Source organism: Ranitomeya imitator, chromosome 7 (assembly GCF_032444005.1).
Source record: "Ranitomeya imitator isolate aRanImi1 chromosome 7, aRanImi1.pri, whole genome shotgun sequence".
Classification (NCBI taxonomy): Eukaryota; Metazoa; Chordata; class Amphibia; order Anura; family Dendrobatidae; genus Ranitomeya; species Ranitomeya imitator.
This window is the reverse complement of record NC_091288.1, coordinates 12,261,608-12,278,223: the sequence shown is the minus strand read 5'-3', so window position 1 is coordinate 12,278,223 and position 16,616 is coordinate 12,261,608. Positions and strand designations below refer to the sequence as shown.

The following is a 16,616-nucleotide window of genomic DNA, read 5'->3' as shown; positions in this document are numbered from 1 at the left end:
AGATGTCCTGTTCTCCTGGGCTCGGTGCTGTCAGTGTTGTCCTGTTCTCCTGGGCTCGGTGCTGTCAGTGTTGTCCTGTTCTCCTGGGCTCGGAGCAGTCAGTGTTGTCCTGTTCTCCTGGGCTCGGAGCAGTCAGTGTTGTCCTGTTCTCCTGGTCTTGGTGCGGTCAGTGTTGTCCTGTTCTCCTGAGCTCGGTGCTGTCAGTGTTGTCCTGTTCTCCTGGGCTCGGAGCAGTCAGTGTTGTCGTGTTCTCCTGGGCTCGGAGCAGTCAGTGATGTCCTGTTCTCCTGGGCTCGGTGCAGTCAGTGTTGTCATGTTCTCCTGGGCTCTGTGCAGTCAGTGTTGTCCTGTTCTCCTGAGCTCGGTGCAGTCAGTGTTGTCATGTTCTCCTGGGCTCGATGCAGTCAGTGTTGTCATGTTCTCCTGGGCTCGGAGCAGTCAGTGTTGTCCTGTTCTCCTGGACTCGGAGCAGTCAGTGTTGTCCTGTTCTCCTGAGCTCGGAGCAGTCAGTGTTGTCATGTTCTCCAGCGCTCGGAGCAGTCAGTGTTGTCGTGTTCTCCTGGGCTCGGAGCAGTCAGTGTTGTTCTGCAATCTCTGGGAGAAATACCAGGCGGATTCCCAAATAATGCTCGCGCCTCAGAGTTTGGTGTGGGTTGCATCCCACTGAGTGGATCCTGATTTAGGGGTTTAGGGCTTTGGCTTTTTAGAATGGTCATATAAGGTTCAAAATTCTGCTTTGATTCATTTTTAATATATTTTTAACAGTCATTTTTTCTGATACAAATCCTCTGCATTACCAATGCTCCCACCAGGGAGAGCTCTCTGTTTACTATAATACACATTATCCTGCAAGGTCTTTATCTCCCCCTTGTGGTGGCTGCAAGGAGATAGGATTGTATCATATACCTGCAGATCTTTGTTGACAATCAGCGTCCGGCAATTTAGCATGACTGCTCAGGGTTCTGCTCTGTGGATATCAGTGAGGTCCCATCTTTGCTTGGGGTGGTTCTCCAAGCTGCTGGACCTTATGTACTCATTTTTCTTTTTAAAAAAAATCTTTTTATTAAAGTTTTGTAAAAACAATACAAACCAAACATTACCATCAGAGGTCCTATAGAAGAATAACAATTGAATGATATTGTAACCCCAAATCCCCCCCACCCCCCCACATAAACAGATCTAGAGAACCCCATACTCTGCGTGTGCGTAACCATAGAGGTGTCTTATGGAACTGGCGATCTGCCACCTATCCGCTGCAAAAGATACCATTGAGTATTTTCAAAGTGTACTCTCAGTTTCTCCATAGTCTCTAGAGGAAGCGAAGGAATAAAAGTAGCCCACGTGGATAAGAATCTACCCGATTGTTTCTCTCTGTTAGTCAGTGCGTTCAGCCACTCCATCCTGAATATGAACTGGATTTTAGTGCGGATGAAAGACAGCGAAGGGACCATTGGACTCAACCACTGGTGCAAAATACTTTTCCTGGTCGCCGAAGCCCAAATCATAAGTGTTGCTTTAATGTGTCTAGGCATTTTGTGGGATGCCTCGTCTAGAATATTAAAAATAGCCCATTGTGGGGTAAGCGTGAAGTTAACTTCGCATATTCTCTGCAATTCAGTGTGTACCTCTCCCCACAACCTCTGAATATGCGTGCAGCTCCATAGGTGATGGTATATGTCAGTGTTGCGAGATTTGCATTTAGAACACAAATAAGTGGTGTGGGGGGACATCTTTGTACTCATTTTTCTCATAACCAATATGGGCAGCATCATGGGGTCGCTGTATGGGGGGGCACCATGGGGTTACTGTATGCGGAGCATCATTGGGTCACTGTATGGGGAGCATCATGGGGTCACAGTATGGGGGAGCATCATGTGGTCGCTGTATGGGGGAGCATCATGGGGTCACTGTATGGGGAGCATCATGGGGTCACTGTATGGGGAGCATCATGTGGTCGCTGTATGGGGAGCATCATGGGGTCACTGGGAGAGCATCATGGGGTCACTGTATGGGGGAGCATCATGGGGTCACTGTATGGGGGAGCATCATGGGGTCACTGTATGCGGAGCATCATGGGGTCACTGTATGGGGAGCATCATGGGGTCACTGTATGGGGAGCATCATGGGGTCACTGTATGGGGGAGCATCATGTGGTCGCTGTATGGGGAGCATCATGGGGTCACTGGGAGAGCATCATGGGGTCACTGTATGGGGAGCATCATGGGGTCACTGTATGGGGAGCATCATGGGTTCACTATGCGGAGCATCATGGGGTCGCTGTATGGGGAGCATCAGGGGGTCACTGTATGCGGAGCATCATGGGGTCACTGTATGGGGAGCATCATGGGGTCACTGTATGCGGAGCATCATGGGGTCACTGTATGGGGAGCATCATGGGGTCACTGTATGCGGAGCATCATGGGGTCGCTGTATGGGGAGCATCATGGGGGTCACTGTATGGGGAGCATCATGGGGTCACTGTATGCGGGGCATCATGGGGTCGCTGTATGGGGAATATCATGGGGTCACTGTATGGGGAGCATCATGGGGTCACTGTATGGGAGAGCATCATGGGGTCACTATGGAGAGCATCATGGGGTCACTATGGAGAGCATCATGGGGTCACTGTATGGGGGGCATCATGGGGTCGCTGTATGGGGAGTATCATGGGGTCACTGTATGGGAGAGCATCATGGGGTCACTGTATGGGGAGCATCATGGGGTCACTGTATGCGGGGCATCATGGGGTCTCTGTATGGGGAGTATCATGGGGTCACTGTATGGGAGAGCATCATGGGGTCACTGTATGGGGAGCATCATGGGGTCACTGTATGGGGAGCATCATGGGTTCACTGTATGGAGAGCATCATGGGGTCACTGTATGGGGAGCATCATGGGGTCACTGTATGGAGAGCATCATGGGGTCACTGTATGCGGAGCATCATGGGGTCACTGTATGGGGCGGCACCATGGGGTCACTGTATGGAGAGCATCATGGGGTCGCTGTATGGGGAGTATCATGGGGTCACTGTATGGGGAGCATCATGGGGTCACTGTATGGGGAGCATCATGGGGTCACTGTATGCGGAGCATCATGGGGTCACTGTGTGGGGAGCATCATGGGTTCACTGTATGGGGAGCATCATGGGGTCACTATGCGGAGCATCATGGGGTCGCTGTATGGGGAGTATCATGGGGTCACTGTATGGGGAGCATCATGGGGTCACTGTATGGGGAGCATCATGGGGTCACTGTATGCGGAGCATCATGGGGTCACTGTATGGGAGAGCATCATGGGGTCACTGTATGGGGAGCATCATGGGGTCACTGTATGGGGAGCATAATGGGGTCGCTGTATGGGGAGCATAATGGGGTCGCTGTATGGGGAGCATCATGGGGTCACTGTATGGGGAGCATCATGGGGTCACTGTATGGGGAGCATCATGGGGTCACTGTATGGGGCAGCATCATGGGATCACTGCATGGGGAGCATCATGGGATCACTGCATGGGGAAGCATCATGGGGTCACTGTATGGGGAGCATCATGGTGTCACTGTATAGAGGAGCATCATGAGGTCACTGTATGGGGGAGTATCATGGGGTCATTGCATAAGAGGAGCATCGTGGGGTCACTATGGGTCAGCATCATCGGGTCACTGTATGGGGGAGCATCATGGGGTCACTGTATGGGGGAGCATCACGGGGTCGTTGTATGAGGGGAGCATCATTGGGTCACTCTATGGGGTCTCCTGACTTCCCAGGTGTCCTTCTTTTTGCCCCTTGTCAGGATTGCAGAGGTTCTGGTTCTGCAGTTGGGTTTTGTGCTGGTCCTTCAGTGTTGTCATGTGCCCTTGTTTGTTTGACTTTATGTAATATAAGATGTCAGATCTCTTGTACCCTGGGGGTGCAGGATTGTTTGGCGCTTCTGTTGGTTGAGTCATCCCGCGCCCGCTGACAAATCTGCACATACTTTTACAATGTGTACATGATAGTGTTGGCACCGTGAGGTCATCATGGGGTCACTGTATGGGGAGCATCATGGGGTCACTGTATGGGGGAGCATCATGTGGTCGCTGTATGGGGAGCATCATGGGGTCACTGGGAGAGCATCATGGGGTCACTGTATGGGGAGTATCATGGGGTCACTGTATGGGGAGCATCATGGGGTCACTGTATGGGGAGCATCATGGGTTCACTGTATGCGGAGCATCATGGGGTCGCTGTATGGGGAGCATCAGGGGGTCACTGTATGCGGAGCATCATGGGGTCACTGTATGGGGAGCATCATGGGGTCACTGTATGCGGAGCATCATGGGGTCACTGTATGGGGAGCATCATGGGGTCACTGTATGCGGAGCATCATGGGGTCGCTGTATGGGGAGCATCATGGGGGTCACTGTATGCGGGGCATCATGGGGTCGCTGTATGGGGAATATCATGGGGTCGCTGTATGGGGAGCATCATGGGGTCACTGTATGGGGAGCATCATGTGGTCGCTGTATGGGGAGCATCATGGGGTCACTGGGAGAGCATCATGGGGTCACTGTATGGGGGAGCATCATGGGGTCACTGTATGGGGGAGCATCATGGGGTCACTGTATGGGGAGCATCATGGGGTCACTGTATGGGGAGCATCATGGGGTCGCTGTATGGGGAGCATCATGGGGTCACTGTATGGGGAGCATCATGGGGTCACTGTATGGGGGAGCATCATGTGGTCGCTGTATGGGGAGCATCATGGGGTCACTGGGAGAGCATCATGGGGTCACTGTATGGGGGAGCATCATGGGTTCACTGTATGCAGAGCATCATGGGGTCACTGTATGGGGAGCATCAGGGGGTCACTGTATGCGGAGCATCATGGGGTCACTGTATGGGGAGCATCATGGGGTCACTGTATGCGGAGCATCATGGGGTCACTGTATGGGGAGCATCATGGGGTCACTGTATGCGGAGCATCATGGGGTCGCTGTATGGGGAGCATCATGGGGGTCACTGTATGGGGAGCATCATGGGGTCACTGTATGCGGGGCATCATGGGGTCGCTGTATGGGGAATATCATGGGGTCACTGTATGGGGAGCATCATGGGGTCACTGTATGGGGAGCATCATGTGGTCGCTGTATGGGGAGCATCATGTGGTCGCTGTATGGGGAGCATCATGGGGTCACTGGGAGAGCATCATGGGGTCACTGTATGGGGGAGCATCATGGGGTCACTGTATGGGGGAGCATCATGGGGTCACTGTATGCGGAGCATCATGGGGTCACTGTATGGGGAGCATCATGGGGTCGCTGTATGGGGAGCATCATGGGGTCACTGTATGGGGAGCATCATGGGGTCACTGTATGGGGGAGCATCATGTGGTCGCTGTATGGGGAGCATCATGGGGTCACTGGGAGAGCATCATGGGGTCACTGTATGGGGAGCATCATGGGGTCACTGTATGGGGAGCATCATGGGTTCACTGTATGCGGAGCATCATGGGGTCGCTGTATGGGGAGCATCAGGGGGTCACTGTATGGGGAGCATCATGGGGTCACTGTATGGGGAGCATCATGGGGTCACTGTATGCGGAGCATCATGGGGTCACTGTATGGGGAGCATCATGGGGTCACTGTATGCGGAGCATCATGGGGTCGCTGTATGGGGAGCATCATGGGGGTCACTGTATGGGGAGCATCATGGGGTCACTGTATGCGGGGCATCATGGTGTCGCTGTATGGGGAATATCATGGGGTCACTGTATGGGGAGCATCATGGGGTCACTGTATGGGAGAGCATCATGGGGTCACTATGGAGAGCATCATGGGGTCACTGTATGGGGGGCATCATGGGATCGCTGTATGGGGAGTATCATGGGGTCACTGTATGGGAGAGCATCATGGGGTCACTGTATGCGGGGCATCATGGGGTCTCTGTATGGGGAGTATCATGGGGTCACTGTATGGGAGAGCATCATGGGGTCACTGTATGGGGAGCATCATGGGTTCACTGTATGGAGAGCATCATGGGGTCACTGTATGGGGAGCATCATGGGGTCACTGTATGGAGAGCATCATGGGGTCACTGTATGCGGAGCATCATGGGGTCACTGTATGGGGGGGCACCATGGGGTCACTGTATGGGGAGTATCATGGGGTCACTGTATGGGGAGCATCATGGGGTCACTGTATGGGGAGCATCATGGGGTCACTGTATGCGGAGCATCATGGGGTCGCAGTATGCGGAGCATCATGGGGTCACTGTGTGGGGAGCATCATGGGTTCACTGTATGGGGGCGCATCATGGGGTCACTATGCGGAGCATCATGGGGTCGCTGTATGGGGAGTATCATGGGGTCACTGTATGGGGAGCATCATGGGGTCACTGTATGGGGAGCATCATGGGGTCACTGTATGCGGAGCATCATGGGGTCACTGTATGGGAGAGCATCATGGGGTCACTGTATGGGGAGCATCATGGGGTCACTGTATGCGGAGCATCATGGGGTCACTGTATGGGAGAGCATCATGGGGTCACTGTATGGGGAGCATCATGGGGTCACTGTATGGGGAGCATAATGGGGTCGCTGTATGGGGAGCATAATGGGGTCACTGTATGGGGAGCATCATGGGGTCACTGTATGGGGAGCATCATGGGGTCACTGGAGGAACATAATGGGGTCACTGTATGGGGCAGCATCATGGGATCACTGCATGGGGAGCATCATGGGAATTCTGTATGGGGAAGCATCATGGGGTCACTGTATGGGGAGTATCATGGTGTCACTGTATAGAGGAGCATCATGAGGTCACTGTATGGGGGAGTATCATGGGGTCATTGCATAAGAGGAGCATCGTGGGGTCACTATGGGTCAGCATCATCGGGTCACTGTATGGGGGAGCATCACGGGGTCGTTGTATGAGGGGAGCATCATTGGGTCACTCTATGGGGTCTCCTGACTTCCCAAGTGTCCTTCTTTTTGCCCCTTGTCAGGATTGCAGAGGTTCTGGTTCTGCAGTTGGGTTTTGTGCTGGTCCTTCAGTGTTGTCATGTGCCCTTGTTTGTTTGACTTTATGTAATATAAGATGTCAGATCTCTTGTACCCTGGGGGTGCAGGATTGTTTGGCGCTTCTGTTGGTTGAGTCATCCCGCGCCCGCTGACAAATCTGCACATACTTTTACAATGTGTACATGATAGTGTTGGCACCGTGAGGTCATTTGGGAGGGACGTTTGATGCCATTTAGTTTTTTTACACCTCCACCCCCTGAAAACATGGTGTGAATCAGTCCGTGGAGAGCTTCCCAGAGGGTATAAATATATCTTCTCCTCTGACAGTAAACCCCAGGGAGCAGGGTGTGGTACCGAGCCGCCTGGAAAACAACACAGTCCGGATCCACAGTGAGGAGATACAATGTATATGTGTCCTTGGTGATACAGCGTATATGTGTCCTCAATGGTACAATGTATATGTGTCCTCGGTGATATAACGTATATGTGCCCAAAGTGATAGAACATATTTGTATCCACAGTGATACAGCGTATATATCCCTTCGGTGATACAACATACATGTGTCCTCAGTGATACAATGCGGTGATACAATGTATATGTGTCCTCGGTGATACAATGTATATGTGTCTTCAGTGATACAATGTGATATAAATTATATGTGTCCTCAGCGATACAACATATATCTGTCCTGGGTGATACAACGTATATGTGTCCTCGGTGCTGCAGTGTGGTGATACATGTCCTTGGTGATACAAAGTATATGTGTCCTCAGTGATAAAAAGCATATCTGTCCTCGGTGATACAAAAGTATATGTGTCCTCGATGATACAAAGTATGTGTCCTCGGTAATACAACGTATATGCGTCCTCGGTGATACAAAGTAGATGTGTCCTCGGTGATACAACATATATGTGTCCTTGGTGATACAACGTATATGTGTCCTCGGTGATACAAAGTATATGTGTCCTCGATGATACAATGTATATGTGTCCTCGGTGATACAAAGTATATGTGTACTCTGTGATACAGCGTATTTGTGTCCTCGATGATACAATGTATATGTGTCCTCGGTGATACAACATATATGTGTCCTCGGTGATACAAAGTATATGTGTCCTCGATGATACAATGTATATGTGTCCTCGGTGATACAAAGTATATGTGTACTCTGTGATACAGCGTATTTGTGTCCTCGATGATACAATGTATATGTGTCCTCGGTGATACAACGTATATGTGTCCTTGATGATTAAATGTATATGTGTCCTCGGTGATACAACATATATGTGTCCTCGATGATACAACATATATGTGTCCTTGGTGATACAACGTATATGTGTCCTCGGTGATACAACATATATGTGTCCTTGATGATACAACATATATGTGTCCTTGGTGATACAACGTATATGTGTCCTCGGTGATACAAAGTATATGTGTCCTTGATGATACAATGTATATGTGTCCTCGATGATACAATGTATATGTGTCCTCGGTGATACAATGTTTATGTGTCCTCGGTGCTACAGTGTGGTGATACATGTCCTTGGTGATACAAAGTATATGTATCCTCGGTGATACAAAGCATATGTGTCCTCGGTGATACAAAGTATATGTATCCTCGGTGATACAAAGTATGTGTACTCGGTGATACAAAGTATATGTATCCTCGGTGATACAAAGTATGTGTACTCGGTGATACAAAGTATATGTATCCTCGGTGATACAACGTATATGTGTTTTCGGTGATACAAAGTATATGTGTCCTCATTGATACAACGTTTATGTGTCCTCAGTGATACAGTGTGGTGACAAAATGTATATATGTCTTCGGGGATATAACATATATGTGTCCTCGGTGATACAAATTATGTGTCCTCTGTGATATAAAGTATATGTATCCTCGGTGATACAACGTATATGTATCGTCAGTGATACAGTGTGGTGATACAACATATATGTGTCCTCAGTGATACAAAGTATATGTGCCCTCGGTGATATAATGTGATGATACAACATATACAGTGGGGCACAAAATTATTTAGTCAGTCAGCAATAGTGCAAGTTCCACCACTTAAAAAGATGAGAGGCGTCTGTAATTTACATCATAGGTAGACCTCAACTATGGGAGATAAACTGAGAAAAAAAAATCCAGAAAATCACATTGTCTGTTTTTTTAACAATTTATTTGCATATTATGGTGGAAAATAAGTATTTGGTCTGAAACAAACAATCAAGATTTCTGGCTCTCACAGACCTGTAACTTCTTCTTTAAGAGTCTCCTCTTTCCTCCACTCATTACCTGTAGTAATGGCACCTGTTTAAACTTGTTATCAGTATAAAAAGACACCTGTGCACACCCTCAAACAGTCTGACTCCAAACTCCACTATGGTGAAGACCAAAGAGCTGTCAAAGGACACCAGAAACAAAATTGTAGCCCTGCACCAGGCTGGGAAGACTGAATCTGCAATAGCCAACCAGCTTGGAGTGAAGAAATCAACAGTGGGAGCAATAATTAGAAAATGGAAGACATACAAGACCACTGATAATCTCCCTCGATCTGGGGCTCCACGCAAAATCCCACCCCGTGGGGTCAGAATGATCACAAGAACGGTGAGCAAAAATCCCAGAACCACGCGGGGGGACCTAGTGAATGAACTGCAGAGAGCTGGGACCAATGTAACAAGGCCTACCATAAGTAACACACTACGCCACCATGGACTCAGATCCTGCAGTGCCAGACATGTCCCACTGCTTAAGCCAGTACATGTCCGGGCCCATCTGAAGTTTGCTAGAGAGCATTTGGATGATCCAGAGGAGTTTTGGGAGAATGTCCTATGGTCTGATGAAACCAAACTGGAACTGTTTGGTAGAAACACAACTTGTCGTGTTTGGAGGAAAAAGAATACTGAGTTTCATCCATCAAACACCATACCTACTGTAAAGCATGGTGGTGGAAACATCATGCTTTGGGGCTGTTTCTCTGCAAAGGGGCCAGGACGACTGATCCGGGTACATGAAAGAATGAATGGGGCCATGTATCGTGAGATTTTGAGTGCAAACCTCCTTCCATCAGCAAGGGCATTGAAGATGAAACGTGGGTCTTTCAACATGACAATGATCCAAAGCACACCACCAGGACAACGAAGGAGTGGCTTCGTAAGAAGCATTTCAAGGTCCTGGAGTGGCCTAGCCAGTCTCCAGATCTCAACCCTATAGAAAACCTTTGGAGAGAGTTGAAAGTCCGTGTTGCCAAGCGAAAAGCCAAAAACATCACTGCTCTAGAGGAGATCTGCATGGAGGAATGGGCCAACATACCAACAACAGTGTGTGGCAACCTTGTGAAGACTTGCAGAAAACGTTTGACCTCTGTCATTGCCAACAAAGGATATATTACAAAGTATTGAGATGAAATATTGTTTCTGACCAAATACTTATTTTCCACCATAATATGCAAATAAAATGTTAAAAAAACAGACAATGTGATTTTCTGGATTTTTTTTTCTCAGTTTGTCTCCCATAGTTGAGGTCTACCTATGATGTAAATTACAGACGCCTCTCATCTTTTTAAGTGGTGGAACTTGCACTATTGCTGACTGACTAAATACTTTTTTGCCCCACTGTATGTGTCATCGGTGATGCAAAGTATATGTGTCCTTGGTGATACAGTGTGGTGATACAATATATATGTGTCCTCGGTGATACAACGTATATGTGTCCTCGGTTATGCAATGTGGTGATACAAAGTATATGTATCCTCGGTGATGCAGTGTGGTGAGATATGTCCTTGGTGATACAAAGTATATGTATCCTCGGTGATACAGTGTGGTGATACAACGTATATGTGTCCTCGGTGATATAATGTGGTAATACAATATATATGTGTCCTCGGTAATACAACGTATATGTGTCCTCGGTGATGCAACGTATATATGTCCTAGGTGATACAAAGTTTGTGTCTTCGGTGCTACAGTGTGGTGATACAACATATGTGTCCTTGGTGATACAAAGTATATGTGTCCTCAGTGATACAACATATATGTGTCCTCGGTGATAACACGTATGTGTCCTCAGTGATACAATGTAAACTCCGCGTTATGGGGCACCGGAGAAGAATTTGCAGCTGGTGCTTCCGACAGTCACTATTTGAGGTCGACAGTAGAGCTTCGTCTATTTTCGATAGCTCGACTAATTCAGAAGCGTGCGGCTAGGGGCATTGCCATTACTGAAGCATGAGGCGCTGGATGCTTTATGCATCATGGACGTCACTGGTGAACTGCAGCAAATAGTTCTATATCCAATTAAGTGTATAATATTCATATGTGTTGGCATTTCTACAAGGCCCATTGGGTCTTCAGAAGGGTGTCTTACAAAATGTTCTGATTATCTTCGTATTATGACATTTCCTACTATATGTGACCCGGGTTGCATCTGGAGAGGGGAGCGGAGGGCTGTGGTATGGTAAATTATTATTATTCATTTTTATAGCGCCATTTATTCCATGGCACTTTACATGTGAATGGGGCATATATAGACAAGTACAATAAACAGGAGTAAAACAAGGCACACACAAGTACAGGAGGAGAGAGGACCCTGTCCGCGAGGGCTCACAGTCTACAAGGGATGGATGAGGATACAGGAGGAGAGAGGACCCTGCCCACGAGGGCTCACAGTCTACAGGGAATGGGTGAGGATACAGGAGGAGAGAGGACCCTGCCCATGAGGGCTCACAATCTACAAGGGATGGGTGAGGATACAGGAGGAGAGAGGACCCTGCCCGCGAGGGCTCACAATCTACAGGGGATGGGTGAGGATACAGGAGGAGAGAGGACCCTGCCCGCGAGGGCTCACAGTCTACAGGGGATGGCTGAGGATAGAGTAGGTGAGGATAGAGCTGGTCATGCGGCGGTTCAGTAGACTGGGGATCACTGCAGGTTGTAGGCTTGACGGAAGAGGTGGGTCTTCAGGTTCCTTTTGAAGGTTTCCATGGTAGACGAGAGTCTGATGTGCTGGGGTAGAGGGTTCCAGATTATAGAGGTCTTGGATGCGATTGTGGGAAGAGGAGATAAGAGGGGAGTAGAGAAGGAGATCTTGTGAGGATCGGAGGTTGCGTGTAGGTAAGTACCGGGAGACGAGGTCACAGATGTATGGAGGAGTCAAGTTGTGAATGGTTTTGTATGTCATTGTTAGTGTTTTGAACTGTAGCCTCTGGGCAATAGGAAGCCAGTGAAGGGCCTGGCAGAGAGGAGAGGCCGGGGAATAACGGGGAGACAGGTGCTAGAGGGGAGGCCACAGAGTAGGAGGTTACAGTAGTCGAGGTGGGAGATAATGAGGGCATGCACTAGTGTTTTTGTGGTTTCATGATCAAGGAATGCATGGATCCGGGAAATGTTTTTGAGTTGGAATCTGCAGGAGGAGGCAAGGGCTTGGATATGTGGCTTGAAAGAGAGGGTAGAGTCGAGGATCACCCCGAGGCACCGGGCGTATGGGACTGGGGAAAGTGAGCAGCCATTGATATTGATGGATAAGTCGGGTGGAGGGGTAGAGTGAGATGGGGGAAAGATGATGAATTCTGTTTTGTCCATGTTCAGTTTTAGAAAGCGAGCAGAAAAGAAAGATGAAACAGCAGACAGACAGTGCGGGATTTTGGTCAGTAAGGAAGTGAGGTCAGGTCCAGATAGGTAGATCTGCGTGTCATCAGCGTAGAGATGATATTGTAAACCGTGGGATTCTATGAGCTGTCCCAGGCTGAAGGTGCCCAGCTATGGGGCAGCAGTTCGGTAACTGACTGTCTCACATATTTATTGTGTCGTATTATGACCTCTAACATGAGTAGGACGACATTGTCCATCTCTGGTTACTGATCGATTCACTTTTGTTGTTAATGTGCTGCCGAGAGGTTAACATCTCCAATGAGGCTGAGTCTCCGCTAGAGATCAATGTACCCCTCCCCCGAGAGATCTCCTGAGATCATAACTCAATCCCTGAGACTCTTAATCTGGTTTGCGGTGATCGCCTAGTATCGATTACCACATGTTTTCTTACGACTTTCCAGAACTCCATTACCCGGCATGGAGTCGCAGTGTAATCTCGGTTGGATAAAGTGCTTGGATGGGGGACAGGTTCCTGTGGGATTGAAGTGATGGCGTTTAGATGAGCCATTATGCAAGATTGATGAGCTGATATCTGTGATGGAGGGTTTAATGCCTCGTTCTGCAGGAGGAGTTGATATTGGGAAGGAGAGGACAGCTTAGCGGTTTCGTTGAAAAGACATTTTGGCCGTGGAGCGTCTCGCTGGATATCCTGTTACTGACTGAGCAGAACGGTAAAGATAGAGACTTAAGTGCTAACGATTCTTCTTCTCTTTTCTTGCAGAAGTCGGACACACTCAAGGACCTTTGGATGGAAGTTTGTATGCCAGAGTGAAGAAGAAAGACTCCACCAACGGGAGTACCAGTACAGTAAACGTCAGTGGCATCCCGCTGTCTGCCACCCCCAATCATATCGAACATACCCTATCGGTGAGCAGCGATTCCGGCAATTCCACCGCGTCGACAAAGACAGACAAGACAGATGAGCAAGTGGCCAATGCGGCTGCAAACCAAGGGTTGACGCCCGAGGAGAAGCAAGAGCTGGAGAGGCTTCTTGTTGGCTTTGGCTTGGACTCCGATGCTCAGATGCACAACTTAAACCCAGGCTCATCTGTTACAGGTGCCATGCTGCATGTGGTGCCCGCACAGGTTCACGTCAATGGGAGCAGCATGTCCCCGCCAACCGAAAGAGAGACAGACATCCTAGATGATGACCTACCCATCCATGATGGACACAGTGTTGGAAGCTTGGGTACACTGTCCTCGCTTGATGGCTCACCCCATAGGAATGAGACTGGGTACCACCAAATGAGCATGTCCAATGGTCCAACAACCATGAATGGCATAGACAAGGTGCATAAACATGGCTATCTTGGGAAGGAGACCATGATTAATGGTGGCTACCCCTATAACAACCAGAACATCTTAAAAAACACAATGACTCCTTATTCTCAAGATGTTGGTAACCTGATGAGACCTTCAGTATCTGCCCAGGAGAACTTGTCCTCTTACCAAGTCAACCAGCCCACAATGTCCCACTGGGGACAGCCCCAACCGGGCACCGTAACTCCAAAGCACTTATACTATTATGACCCCAATGGGATGTACCGTTCTCAGTCCTTCACTAATGCAGAACCGGCAAAGTACGAGCCCGTTTCACAGCTGCCCCAAGCACCAGCCAGAAGCGTAAGCAGCAGAGAAGCCGTCCAGAGGGGGCTGAACTCATGGCAGCAGGGCGGCAGCCGACCTCCCTCCCGTCAGCAAGATGGTGCAATAGAGAACGCAATGGTCACCCCAACTTCCCAGCCAAGCACTTTTCAGACTGTCCCCCAGAGTCATAGTATCCCCGAGTTCCCCATGATGGCCTCCCAGAAGGAGATTGAGCAGTCGATCGAAGCACTTAACATGCTAATGTTGGACCTTGACCCTTCATTCTCTCAGATTCACAAATCACAGAGTGTACCTGTCGCCCCAAAAGAGGACAGAACTATGCCGGTAACGGGGTCACTATCTGCCCAGCCAGCTCTGGGAATCTGTAGCCTGCCATCGCCCCAGGTGGCATCTCCGAGGCCGGGCAATGCATATGGGCTCTTGTCGCCGGGCAGCCTGCCGTCTGCTCCGGTTAGCCAGGCGCATACACCCATCGAGCAAGCGCCAAGGTCTTATTCATGTGAGCCCATGAGACCTCTGAACGAGTACCGGGAGCCATATTCCTCTGGGACCTATTCTCCTTATGGCTACCAGACACAGCCAGCTCCACCGACTTTAGTGAGAAGTTACAGCTACGGGACTACTACTCCCTCATCATCTATCCCATCATCATCATCTATCCCACCTGTCTCTACTTTCCTGCAGAGCAGTCCACAGCAATCTGCTATAGCGTCCCCAGTGCTTGCTGCCGTCACCGCTCAACCCCTTGATCAAGCCAGAGAAGCCCCGGAGGAGGAGAACTACAACCTGGAAGGGCTCGTGGCCCACAGAGTTGCAGGTAAATCGTATAGCAATGTATCTACCTGGAAATAACAAATTATTGGATTAACGAGTTAAGTATTATTAATGTAGTCATCCTCTAAACATCAATGTATGGAGATCGATGTGTTCATGATGGCTCGGGAAGGTCCTCGTTGCACGTCTTGCTCTTCTCGGGGCTGATTTTAGTTTCTTGAGTGCAGGACTCTTTCTGGCCTCTAGATGGCGCTTTCAGTTACTGTCATAGGGATGCATGTCTCATATAGTACATAGTGGATGTACAGTCATGAAGGAGGCAAATGGACAAAACCAGACTCTGCTGAACACTAATGCAAACTCTACAACTGGACCACCACTTACTGGGGTCTTCTTATGCAGCAATGACCTCCCCTGTAGTTTCCAAAGCCAAGATGTCCTCGCTACCACTGCACCCAAATACCCACCCACTCATAGAAATGTAGTTTAGAAAGTCAATTGAATCACATTGGATTCCTTAAAGGGGATGCCTAGTTGAGAAAATTACCCTTAACAGAGGGGGTGGGGCGTCTTTTTTTTTTTTAGGATCCTCATCGCTTTGCTACAAAAACTAGTTACAAGGATCTTCTTTCACGCTTGAGTCCTGTCTTCCATTACACAGGCTATTGGTATGGAAGGGTATTGTGTAATACATGCTTTCCTCCTGTGGAGGCGCTGTAGGAAATTTGAATTGTTACTTTTGGTTTCCCTAAAGATCGCCGCTGATCGCTGGGGTTCCCAACTCTTTGTGAAGTTTGGATTGTACAGTACAGAGCTGCCCTTCAGGGGCTTAAAATGTAGTAATAAAATATAATGCTGCCCACCGACAGAAGAGGATTGTGTCCTCGCAGCACCCGCGGCCCCCCGATGGCTGGTAACCCACATCATCTGTTATAGTTACTGAACGCCCAGGGTAAATATTTGCACGGTCGGTTTACAAGACGCCGTCATTACGGACCATGTTTGGAATTCATTGACCACAGGACAGTGTGTGGCCAACCTCACATACCAGCCACGGGGCCGGACGTGCCGCCTCCCGGAGGAGACCACCACATTCCACAATACAGGGGCTCGAGAACGTCACCAGTGACATTGTGGGTGTGAAAAGTTCTGCAAGCGGAAAATGGGAGAAGATAAGATCTTACTGTGGAGACACAACATCAAAAATCCCTAAAAGACTGTAATAATAGTAAGAAAATGGAATGGGTGATACCAGAGAATAATAGCTTGCTATGCATTCACAGAGGCACCTTGCAACAGGGCTCCCAGCTATGGCAGGTATATAGCAGTATATCAGCCAATGGGACTTTCTGGGCCCCAAGGCTCCAGGGGCCACTTCAGCCCTGCACCCATTATCATTTTGCTATAGTCAGATCCTTTTCAAAAACATTTGTCCACTATCCTTAGAATCCCCGATTTTTTTTTTTTTATTCACAGGATTATGTGTTGGGCTAGTTATACACAAAACGTTTTGCACTTCCAGAGGCACAAATCTCAAGGCCAGGGACAGTATTGTTGGAGGAGTCAAGAAAGTACAGATGTTT

At 49.0% G+C, this 16,616-nt stretch overlaps 1 protein-coding gene across 10 annotated transcripts in view; it reads left to right on the top strand.

Annotated features, from left to right (window-relative positions):
• The window catches only part of TNS1 (tensin 1), a 441,100-nt gene that overhangs the window by 387,187 nt on the left and 37,297 nt on the right, over nt 1-16,616 (top strand). For all 10 annotated transcript variants that reach the window (XM_069732691.1, XM_069732690.1, XM_069732693.1 and 7 more), the window contains one exon: nt 13,373-15,076. In XM_069732691.1, the coding sequence (XP_069588792.1) occupies nt 13,373-15,076 (1,704 nt within the window). The remainder of the gene's footprint in view (nt 1-13,372; nt 15,077-16,616) is intronic.